At 50.4% G+C, this 11,829-nt stretch overlaps 1 protein-coding gene across 3 annotated transcripts; it reads left to right on the top strand.

Annotated features, from left to right (window-relative positions):
• The first annotated feature begins 6,531 nt into the window (after nucleotides 1-6,531).
• FAM241B (family with sequence similarity 241 member B) lies at nucleotides 6,532-9,843 on the top strand. Of its 3 annotated transcripts, none has more exons than XM_087432099.1 (3): nucleotides 6,532-6,553; nucleotides 8,171-8,320; nucleotides 9,040-9,843. In XM_087432099.1, exons 2-3 carry the CDS (start codon nucleotides 8,228-8,230, stop codon nucleotides 9,307-9,309), a joined length of 363 nt encoding a protein of 120 aa, XP_087288225.1. In that variant the 5' UTR covers nucleotides 6,532-6,553; nucleotides 8,171-8,227; the 3' UTR covers nucleotides 9,310-9,843. The 3 variants fall into 3 exon arrangements, with proteins under 3 accessions (XP_087288225.1, XP_004427092.1, XP_087288224.1); XM_004427035.3 differs by lacking the exon at nucleotides 6,532-6,553 and adding an exon at nucleotides 6,833-6,917; XM_087432098.1 differs by lacking the exon at nucleotides 6,532-6,553 and adding an exon at nucleotides 7,069-7,223.
• The last annotated feature ends 1,986 nt before the right edge of the window (nucleotides 9,844-11,829 follow it).

The following is an 11,829-nucleotide window of genomic DNA, read 5'->3' as shown; positions in this document are numbered from 1 at the left end:
TTTCCAAACACCTGAAGACTAAACAATGCCTTTCTAAATAATCCATGGGTCAAAGAGGAAACAACAAAGGAATTAAAAAATTCATTGAACTAAATTAAAATGAAAATATAATATATCAAAATTTGTAAAGCATAGCTAAAACAATGCTGAGAGGGGAATTTATACCACTAAATGTTTACATTAGAAAAGAGGAAAAGTCTCAAACAAAGATCTAAGCTCCTACCTCAAGAACTTAGAAAAAGAAGAGCAAAATAAACCCAAAGCAAGCAGAAGAAAAGAAATAACAAAGATAAGAGCAGAAATCAATGAAACAGAAAAACAACAGAGAAAATTAATGAAATACGAGCTGGCTCTTTGAAAAGAACAATAAAATTGACAAATCTCTAGCAATGTGAAAGGAGATAAGAGAGAAGACCAATATGAGAAATGAAACATGGGTTATTACCGCAGTCCCTGCACATACTAAGAGGATAGTAAGGGAATACCACAAATAACTCTGCAAACATAAATTTGACAACTTAGACAAAATGGACCAGTTCCTCAAAAACCACATTACTGCGACTCACCCAAAATGAAACAGATGATTTGAACAGCTCTATAACCAAAAAGGAAATTGAATTCATAATTTTAAAACTCCCCCAAGTAAATCTCCAGGCCCAGGTGGTTTCACTGGTGAATTCTACCAAACATTTAAAGAATTAACATGAATTCTATACAGTCTTTTCCAGATAGTAGGAGGGAACACTTACTAATTCATTTTATGAAGTTAGTATTTCCCTGATACCAAAATCAGTACAAAAGAGAGACAGTACAAAAAAAAAAAAAAAGAAAAAAAAAGAAAAAAAGACCAATATCCCTCACGAATATAGAGGAAAAATCCTAAACAAAATATTAGCAAATACAATTCAGCAATATATAAAAATAATTATACACCATGACCAAGTGGGGTTTATTCTAGGCAAGCAAGTCTGGCCCATTATTTGAAAATCATTCAATACAATCTACCACATTAACACGCTATAGAAGAAAAATCACATGATCATGTCAATCAATGCAGAAAAAGCATTTGACAAAATTCAACACCCATTCATGATAAAAAATTATCAGAAAAATAGAAATAGAGAAGATATTCCTCAATTTGATAAAGAGCATCTATTTAAAAAAACTACAGCTAACATCATATTTAATGGTGAGAGACAATGATTTTCCTTTAAGAATGGGAACATGGCAAGGATGTCTGCTTTCACCACTCTTATTCAACATAGTAGTAAAAGTTCTAGCTAGTGCAATAAGGCAAGAAAAGGAAATAAAAGGCATAACGATTGGAAAGGAAGAAACAAAATTGTCCCTATTTGTGGATGACGTGATTGTCTATATAGAAAATTCCAAGAAATCTACAAAAAACACCTAGTACTAATAAGTGAGTTCAGGAAGGTCATGGAGTACAAGACAAACAGACAATAATTAATTGATCTTTTATATACTAGCAATGAACACATGGACACTAAAATTAAAAATATAATACCATCTATAATCATTTAAAAAATGTAATACTTAAGTGTAAATCTAATGAAACAAGCATAGGACTTATATGCTGAAAACTACATGTCTCTGATGAAAGAAATTTTAAAAAGATCTAAATAAATGCAGAGATGTACTTGTTTATGGACTGGGAGACTCAACACAGTAAAGATGTCAATTCTCCCCAAATTGATATACAGATTTGATACAATTTCTATCAAAATTCCAGCAAGATTTTTTTATAGACATAGACACGATTATTCTAAATTTATATGAAAAAGCAAAGGAACTATAAAAGCTAAAACAATTTTGAAAAACAAGAACAAAGAGGAATTATTCTACTCGATTTCAAGAATTATTATGTAGCTACAGTAATCAAGACTGTGTGGTATTGTTAGAAAGATAGACACATAGATGAATGGAGCAGAAAGAGGGCTCAATGAATATCTTTGTTAGATTAATCCTAGGTGCTTTATATATGTTTTTAGAATTTCATTTCAAATGATATTATTTTTATAATTTAATTTTCTAACTCTGCTGCTTGTATTTAGGAATACAATTGATTCATAGACAATAATCTTGCTAAAAGCTCTAACTAATTCTGATAATTTATTTTGGATTTTCTAGCTACCCAGTCCTGTCATAGGTGGCTAGGTACCTGTCCAAACCCGGTGGAGGGGAGGGCTTAGTTATCAAAAGGCAAAAGGGGACTATGAATCTGAAGGACATTTGGCTGTCCCTGCCACCTCAGGGGAAGGGGCTATTTCACATTAAATGAGATTAATTTTCCCTCACTCCAGCTGAATGGGGTCTTGTCCCATTTTGAGTTCTCCAGGAAGCAAACTCTGAGACTGAATGCAGAGTTCAGTATGTTGATTAGGGAGGCAGAGGAAACAGGGTTGAACAGAGGAGAAACTTAAATCATTTTATGCAGACTTGATGACCTCAGCCAACCTCAAGAGGAACTCATGAGCAGAAACAGCCCATGGATATCTCCTATCTCCATCAGTCATTGAATGTGGGCAGCCTCTGGAAGGGCTTGACCTTGGGTGAAGTGTCTGTAGCGAAGCAATCTGTGAAGTGGCTGATAGCTGAAGGCTGTCGCTGTCGGCTCTCCAAGAAGTTAGAGCAACAAGGCCTTCCTTGGAGGGGGACCTGGCCCGCACATCCTCATGTCTACCATAGTCCGCCCCTTGCACTGCTCAGATCCACTTTCTCAGGACATTGGTGGGTCTCTCTTCCTGAGGAATATTAGTGGGACAAACTGCAGTCCCCACTGTTGTAGCTGTGAATGACCTCCCTCTCCATCATCCATTCTAGATTCCTGTCCCCCTCAGCCAGCATCTCTGTTGGTGTCAGTGACTCACCTGGTGGCATGACCCAGATCTTCATCCCTGAGGGCTCTGAGTTTCTGGTCACATGCCCTTCTCAGGACAGAGTTGCTGCACTTGCTCTTTGCCATTATATTTGGGTAAAGGAGAACCAAGAGGGATCCAGTGGGTCACCTGGGTGCCAAACACGGTCCTCTGGTCCCCACTATGTTAGAGTAGCCCTACCTCCTGCTGGTGACCAGGACCAATTACTCCTGCCAAGACAGCAACTCCCCTCCTTGCCTACTGGTCTCTGGAAACAAGAGCCCAAAGTGCTGATGTTGTACCCTTACCTCAGAGTTCAATAGGACTCTTGCTGTGTTCTCTGGCACCAGTGGTCTCCCTTTGGTGAGCAGGACTTCTAACCCTAGGAGCCCAGAGATGTGGGGATGGGAAGCACAAATTCCCCCAGTGGGTCACTGGGAATGATGGTAAGTGGGGCCACTGCTGCTTCTACCCCTTGGTTCCAAAATCCATGTATTTTCCAGCTGGAGACACACAGCTTGTAAAGGTCTTTGATTCAAGGTATAGAATGCATCCTGAGGATGGCACCCCATCTTTGCAGAGTATTGCCTCTGAGCTGGTGCTTGGCTGTGGCTTCAGGGAGCCATTCTAATGTTCTCTCAGGCCAGTAGCTTCTTGCTGATGTAGTATGTAATATAAACGGTGGATCTATGGTCAGGGGCACACTCCTGCACCTGCTTTGCTGTAAAATGGGACCCCTGGTCTAATGCGATGTTATGTGGGATCCCGTGCCAGTAGACTAAAGACTCTGTAAGGTGTGTGGTGCTAGCTGAGGCCCTTCAGGCAAGAAAGGCAAACACACACCTGGAGTATGTGTCTATCCCCGGCAGAAAGAAATTCTGGCCCTTCCAGGGTGGAAGGGGCCCAACGAAGTCAACTTGCCACCAAGTAGCTGGAAGGTTTCCTTAAGGATTGGTGCCATACTGGAGGATCAGGGTTGGTCTTTGCTGCTGGCAGTTTGGATATTCAAAGGAGGCAAGTGACTGTAATTATGATGATCTGCCCTGGGCCATGTTCCCTGTCTGGGGCTTGGGGCTTATTATACAACTTTATGTTTGTTAGCAAAGTTGAAATTACTGCTCTGTATGAGAAGAAGCTTTAAGTTTAGGGGCAGCCGTCTGGAAGAGGAGCAGCTACTGCAGTGTTTTTAAAACTGCACCTCTGTGTCCACAACCCTGAGTGCACACCAAGTCACCCGGAATGGGGATGCCCAGGCTTCACCTCCCAGAGCTTCAGATTCAGTTGGTTTGGGCACCAAGAGTTTACAAAAGTTCCCTCTGGCAATTCTAAGGCATTGAGAACCACTGTATTAGTGGATAGTGAAATCAAGTGAGGTCTTGATTAGCATTTTTTTCCCTTACAAAATAGAAAATAGCCCAGTATATCTTACGTAGAAAGGATACATACTGTTTTTGAAACTTCTGTTTTGCCTGTGTGTGTGTGTGTGTATGTGTGTGTGTGTGTGTGTGTGGCTACTAGATTGTGATGTAAAATGTATTTCGCTCAAAGGAGTTCGAAAAGCCACCGGTCTGAGCAGTGCTCAGGAGTCCTGTGCATGCACAGGAGTCACCTGGAGTTGTTAAATCACGGATTCTTGGGCTCCAACCTCGGAGATTCTGACACAGTAGGTCTGGGCTGGGGCTCGAGAATCTGCATTTCTGACAAGTTTCTGGGTTAAGCTGAGGCTGGCAATCAGCAAGCAAGCATAAACAAAGATTTTTATGCAAGCACAAAGATAACGTTTTTTTCCTCCCACATTCTTAGAGCCTGGTCTTTGCATAGCAAGTGCTCCTTTTTACTTAGCTTGTATGTTTCTTTGTAACTTAGCTTTGAGTGGTAGGGAGTGACTGAAGGCTCCCAGGTCCCCTGTTTGCATTCTGGCATTTTGGTGTAATTGTAAACAAACAGTCTGGTTCAGGCCTCAGTGAGGAAAGGGAGTGTTGTGTCTGAAGGGGGGTTCTCCCTTTATGTTATGGTAATTGTCTGTGTCTGCTTGGGCTGCTGTAAAAAAATACAATAGACTGGGTGGCTTAAACAACAGAAATTTATTTCTCACAGTTCTGGAGGATGGGATATCCGAGATCAAGGTGCTGGCCGATTCCATTCCTGGTGAGAGCTCTCTCCCTGGCTTGCAGAAGGCTATCTTCCTGTTGTGTCCTCACACTGCTGAGAGAGGAAGCTCTGCTGTCTCTTCCTCTTCTTATCAGGGCACTAATCCCATCATGGGGGCTCCACCCTCATCTAAACCTAATCACCTCCCAAAGGCCCCATCTCCTAATATCATCACATTGGGGGTTAGGGCTTCAACGCATGAATTTTGGGAGGGACACAACCATTCAGTCCATAACAGTAACATATCTGCAAATATTTAGGAGGGCACTTGACTGCCCAGAATACAGTCTTCATTTTCCGGCTGCCCTATAGCCATGTGATGTGTTCTTGCCAGTGGAATATGAGGGGAGTCACGTGTGCTACATCCATAATGCTTTCTCTAAAAGAAATCGTCAGGCCTCCATTTCTTCCTCTCCCTCCTTTCCATGGGCTGCACATGGCAAAGCTGGTGAGCGGCTTCGACCATGCAGATAAGGCTGCATCCTAGGGTGTAGGGGACAGTGAGATGGAAGGAGTGTGTCCGCAGCTGGTCCTGTGAGGCAGAGCCGCCCGCCTGGCCTGGACTGCCCATCTGCTTGCTTGAATCACCGCATATTTGACTTATTGTTACAGCAGCTTAGCCTCCTCTCAAGCTCGTACACCTAGGGCTGGGTTTACGTCTTAGGGCCCTTCCACAGACCCAAGATGTTGTGGGGCTAGAAATGCAGCCATGATTCAAAATCAGGCTGGCTCTAGCTGCCAACTTTTATGTGGATATGCCAATCTGCTCTCACAGTACACATGTATAATTTATAAACAAATAAATAATGCACAAATAAGATACAGATCTCAGGGGGACCCACTCAACGTTTTTTACTGATAAGGTTCATAATCAAATAATTAAACCCTGGTGGCAGACGATGGGCCCCTGAGGCAAGGTCTGAGTCTCATTCTTTCCGTTGCCCCCACCCAGGGGCCAGCGGGCAGCTGGGTCCTTATATAGCTCGATAAATACCTTCCTCTCCCGGGAGCATCTGTTGATTGATAATCATAACGGACATTTATCAACACTCGCCGTGTGCCAGGGACTCGCAGATTTCAGCTTCACCACAACCTGTGAGGTAGGCGCTGTGACTTGCTCCATTTTGCAGATGAGGACGCTGAGCCGCTCAGGAACTGCCCGTCTGAAACCTGAACCCAGACTGTGGGAGGCAGAGCTCCTTCTCTCCCGCTGTGAACAGGTCCACAGGGAACAGCTTATGAAAAGGCGGGGGGGGGGGGGGCGGAGGTGGGTGAAAACATCAGGAAAGAGGCAGAGGTTGATTGTTCACTCTTTTGCCAGGGGGTTTCCCTTTGCCAGGAGAGCCCTTCCCTATTTGCCTAGCAGGCAAACTCCTGTTCCCAGCTCAAAGGCCGCCTCCTCCAGGAACACTGCCTTCCCTCACGTTGCAGTTAGTTGCCCCTGCCCTGTGGTTCCTGCCTCATCTTCTCCGCTGGAGTTGGAGCTCAAGGAGCATCCACGGAGCCGGCTCAGCAAACCAATACGGGTGGGCTGAACCTGTGCCCGCCCTTCCTCCCCGGCCAGGGGTGCCCCATCCCCTGGGTTTTTCCTCCGTGGGCTCCGCTTCCCTTCCCTCCTCTTCCTCTTCTCTCGCCGCCGTCGGCACTTGTCTGTTTCCACCCCATCCTCTTTTCTCCCTCCTCCCTCCCTCCCCTCTGGTCCCCCTCCTCGCCCGGCGCCGCCCCCGGCCCGGCAGCTGCAGTTCCCCCGGAGGCCTACAGAGGGGGCTGCGGCGCCGCCGCCTGGGCCGTGGCGCTGCGGCGCGCGCTTCCTGTGAGGTCAGGTGGGAGGAAGCGGCTCGGGAGGCCCGGGGAGTGGACGCCGCCGAGGCCCGGGAGCCGCGCCCGCAGGTGGGTGTGCGGGCCCGGGGCGCGGGGGAGCGGGCGCGCATCCTTCCCCTCCCCTGGGCCTGGGCTCGGAGCTGGGCTTGGCGGCCTGGGCAGCGCCCCTTCCATGGATCCCGCGGCCGCTCCTGCGGGCAGCACGCCCCCTCCCCCATAGTCAGGTGTCGGGGCCCGGCGCGCCCTCAGCCCACCCGACGGGGGCGGGAGGACCACGACCCCCTTGGCCTCCTCCAGGGGCCCAGCTTCAAAAGAGGACCCGCCTGTCCTAGGCTCCTGGCCACGGGCAAGAGAACAGGGCTCGTAATCCTTTTGGTGTGTGTGTCACGAGTGCTTTTGAGAATTTAGATAAAAACTGGGGCTCATCTCCTGAGAAAAAATGGCCTTTACACAGACTTGGGGAGAGGCGTGGAAGGACCGCCACCCCCACCTCCAGCCCGTGGGCACCCTGGGGGTCTGCGGAGTGGGGCTCTCCAGAGCCACAGCAGCGTCCCCCATCCCATATTTTGGGAAGGCTGGGCCCTGCCTTCCTGTTAGCAAATGGGCTGATGTTACCCGGGAGGTGAGGGACAGGTGAGGGGCGTGCCCTCTGCGGGAAGGGACTGCTCTCCTGTCAGCGCTGGGGGCTGTGTGGCCGCCGGGGTGGTCTGCTGCCAGGCAGCGGATCTAAGGTAGCTCTGAAGTGGGCCTGGATCTCTCCTGGGGGGAGAAGGCCCAGATCCTTGGCATTTACTCCCTAGTAGGGACCAGCACACTGGACCCTTTTTTAACGGAAGGGAAATTGAGACGCGGTGGATCCTGGTGCCGTGGGCTCCCTGTTTAGTATCCAGAGAGGGCCCTATGGCCAGAGTTCCTGGCTTCAAGTTCTTCCTTTGCTGCCCATAGATGAATGGTCGGGGCAAGCTGATTAAACCTCTCTGGGTCTAGCTATACGTACCTCGGAGGAGTGTTGGGAGGCCTGAGTGAGATGAGCCTGGGAGGACTTGCCACAGTGCCTGGGCCACAGCAGGGTACTCGTCCCTGTCGGTGCTGGCCGTGGGTTAATGAGGCAACTTCCTTTTCCGAGGATCCTTTTGATAGTTTCCCCAGTAGACTCACTGTCTGAAAAGTTTTTGTCTGGCAATCAACTTGCATTTATTTCTTTCCTTTTCATTAGTCAGGTGACCCTGCTCAGCGTGGGTCACCAATGTGAGCACCCAGAATTGCACTTTTTCCCACAGAAAGCAAGCATCTCTTTATCTCTGGAAAATTGTCTCCTTCAGGCTTTTTGAAGTCTGGGGAAGGGAGCAGCCCAGCAGGGACCCACAGCTCTTGGGAGGATGGTGCGGATCTTGGCCAATGGGGAAATCGTGCCGGATGACGACCCTCGCGTGAGGACCACTGCCCCGCCACGCAGTAGCACCCCTCGACAGGTAGGCGCCCAGCCCCTGTGGAGGGCGAGCAGCTGGCCTCCCATCCTCTGTACTAGTTACTCCTCAGCTCCTGGAAGCTCTCTTGCTGGTCATGAACCTTCTCTAGCCTGAAGCTATTTTTGCGGAAAGCCAGGCTGGGGAGCAAAGGGGGGTCAAGACTTGGGGAAAACTGCAGTAGATTTATTGCCCAGCCCCCTGCCTCCCCAGCTCTCCCTCCTCCGGGCAGCCTTCCCAGACTTCAAACCCAAGAGCTCTTTCCCCCTTAACCTGGTTAGCAACCCCCACTGGAGCCAGCCTCTTTAAGAGTCTGTTGGGTGAGAGAGAAGCTGGAGACTAAGTGGAGGAGATGAGCCCGTGGAGGAGATGGCCACACAGTGATGATTTTAAAGGAAGGCGTAAGGAGTGTTAAAGATGTCTGCCCCAAAGCTGGGCCCTGGAGTCCAACCCTCCTTGCCCCCTTCGTCTATTCTCTGTCCTGGGCACTTCTCCCTGGCATGACTGGGGGAATACAGACTGGCATTTTCTCTGCTCTGAGGGCTTGTGGCTTGGTGATTGGGGTTCCTGTGGGGGGCATCTGGGGCTTGCTGAGAAAGGAGGATGTGGTCCTGGGGGGCTTTAGGGGGCAGGGCCCAGCCCAGAGAGTTCCCTCCTGCCTGGTGCCTCAACTCCAGGGAAGCTTTCTCTGGATTCATTCGTCTCTCTCTGTCTTCACCTTCCAGAGCTTTCTCAATAGGGGCCAGGGTGCCCCCCTGGGGGGTCCCGGCCCCCGCCTGCAGCAGGCAGGAGCCAGGCTGGGTGCTGCTCAGTCCCCCTTCAATGACCTCAACCGGCAGCTGGTGAACATGGGCTTCCCCCAGTGGCATCTCGGCAACCACGCCGTGGAGCCGGTGACCTCCATCCTGCTCCTCTTCCTGCTCATGATGCTCGGCGTTCGTGGACTCCTGCTGGTGGGCCTTGTCTACCTGGTGTCCCACCTGAGTCAGCGGTGACCTCTGGGGGCTGGTGGGGCAGGCGTGTGGGAGAGGGAGTTACTGCCTTGGTGTGAGAGCAGGCACACGGGGAGGGGATCTGATGATGCCTTGAACGTGTGCTCAGAGATGGGGCCACGGTGTGTTTCCACGTTGTGTTAAGCATGAGGCAAAGGAAGCCTGTAGTCCAGCATTCTGAAAGTATCGGGTGGATACCCATTCCCTTGAGATGTTTTTCAGTAGTATCGGGCCTGCATTAAGCACAAAGTCGGAGCAACAGAGCGATTCCCTTTCCAATTCTTTTCCAATCCTTTTATGCCAAGAAGAAAGTCTCAGCTTGGTGCCAAAACGTTCTCCTGCCTCTGGAACACGTGCTGACTTCCCCTGTTACTAGGGGCAGGCCTCGGGCTTAGGGCAGGTGGGAGAAGTCTCCAGACTTTTGTAGCACTGTTCTGTTTTAGTGGTATATTTTTATTGGCTACCTTTTATTTGTGACAAGTGGTACTGGCATTCTATGTGGTGGAGTTTTCAATAAATAAATTTGAGGAAAAACGAGTCCATGTAAAGGCATTTGTAAATCACTGGACAGCTGCATGTGGGCGTGGTGAAGGGGGTCTGGGAGTGACTCGGTGTGGGGAACAGGGTCGAGGTGGGCATTTGACCTCAGAGGGTGGTTTTTAAGCTTTTCTCTGTAGGCTGCAGGAGTTGGAGTCAGGTGGGTCCTGGTGAAGCCTGGACTTGGGCCCCTTGTCTGATGCGTGGATAACATAGGCTCGCTCTGAGATGCTGGACTTGAGGGTCGGCCCTGTGGGGAGGGGTCCTCTAGCCAGAATGGCCAGTGAGGCTGTGGTCAGGACAGCTGGGGTGCAGGTCGAGGTCTCCCTGGCCCAGGGGCCCTGACCAGAGGCTGTTCAGCCTCCCGAGGCTCTCGCAGCCCCTGGCTGTGGCGCACTCTCCGTAGCAAGTGGGGGTCCTGGTGCTGACTACTCAGTGCATGTGGGGTGAGGGTGCGCTGCTTTCCATGATGGAGGCCTTGGGTTTTGGCCGGTGAGCACTGGGTATGTGTGGGGGCCCTGCTGCGGTCTGGAGTGACACTGGATGCCTGAGGACTCTGGGCCCACAGTGGGCTGAGGGTTAAAGGTCAGAGAGAGGCTGGGTGAGCTGGAGGACTTCCCCTGCCCAGGGCCCAGATTTCTCATGCTTTTCTCAGGATCCTTCTGGGTTTGGTGGTTTGAGGGAAGAAGACAGGATTTGGAGGTGCTTCCTGAAGGCCAGTGTTGGGGGAGCAATTGAGGGGTGTATGTGGGACAGGACGGGGGAGATGCAGGTGAAGATTCATTCCATCCCTCGTTCTGAGAGCCTGCCTGTGCTGCCAGGAACAGAACCCGCTCTCCCGGCCCCTGCCCACTGCTGCCCTGGAGGGGGCGGCGGCCTTGATCACAGACGTTCCTGGGGGAGCCTTGTGGTGTCGGAACAAGACTCCTTTCTCAGTGTTTTCTGTGTCTAGTTCCTAATGGCTGTTGGAACATGTATTCCCTTTATGGTGGGCATATAGAGGGGAGGGTGATGGGCTCTTGGTGTGGGGGGTGGTCACAGATAGGGAAGGGGGGCTCTGGTTCCCAGTGGCTCCTCTGGGGCCTGGGCAAGAGGGGATAGTGTCCAGGCCTGGCTGGTGTCCTGGCAGTTCCCTGTGGCATCTCCTTCTGCCCTGATATGTCTGCCCACCTGCTTGTCCAGGACCTAAGCTCCTGTGGCTCCAGCCCAAAGCCATAACGGGAGGGGATGTTTCCGCACAGCATCCCCCTTTCCCCAAACTGCTCCCCAGCTTGTGTCTTGGGCTGGGTTTTCCCTTTCTTTTTCCCCTTGCAAAGCTGTGGGAGTCTCTGAAGAAGTAAATCTTAAGTGGACCCCTATATATAAATACCTTTAAAGGGGTATGAGTCTGAGTCCCCAGATTCAGGGCTGACAGCTGTGTCTTTTTCTAGAATTCATTTCTAGAATTCCCAAAGCCTGAGCCCTTTGAGGAGAATTGAGGGTACTTTAGAGAAGGCCGGAGAGAGCAGGGCTGTCCTCCCGGCTCCTGACTAGAAGGACACTGGGGGAGGAGAGGGGCCTGCGGCTCACTTCAGGCAGGCACGGGGCCGGCCGGGGCGGTGGCGGGGGGGTGGGGTGCGAGGGGAGGATCTTGGACAGCAGTGACCACACGTGGGCAGAAGTGCCTCTGCATAGACTGGTTAGCCTAAGGGAAGGTGTTGGGGGCTCGAAATGAGTTGTTTGAGAAAGAGTTGCCTGCCATTTCTGTCCCGTTCATTGATTGAGCTCCAACACAGACACTGACCCAATAGAGCTGCTCTGGTTGAATTGAGCTGGGGGCCCAGAGGTGCACCTCTTGACCCTACTTTCCTTAACCACCTTCCCTGTGCCCCTCGCTAACCCCTGCTCTGCCCCACCTCTCCAAGTCCGGGGTCTGGAAGTGTGTGGGCCGGCCTGGCCCGCAGGCAGAGGCCACGTGCTGAGGGAAGGCGCCCCCTGGGGTTGTGC

This window comes from Ceratotherium simum, chromosome 6 (assembly GCF_057802395.1).
Source record: "Ceratotherium simum simum isolate JZ-2026a chromosome 6, ASM5780239v1, whole genome shotgun sequence".
Classification (NCBI taxonomy): domain Eukaryota; kingdom Metazoa; phylum Chordata; class Mammalia; order Perissodactyla; family Rhinocerotidae; genus Ceratotherium; species Ceratotherium simum.
The sequence above is the reverse complement of the archived record's forward strand: the minus strand, read 5'-3'. Positions and strand labels throughout refer to the sequence as shown.

Excerpts from the sequence above, each read along its gene's own strand:
- FAM241B (XM_087432099.1), top strand. The coding sequence starts at position 8,228 with ATGGTGCGGATCTTGGCCAATGGGGAAATCGTGCCGGATGACGACCCT. Across the intron at positions 8,321-9,039 it reads GCAGTAGCACCCCTCGACAG|AGCTTTCTCAATAGGGGCCA; the intron begins GTAGGCGCCCAG and ends TTCACCTTCCAG.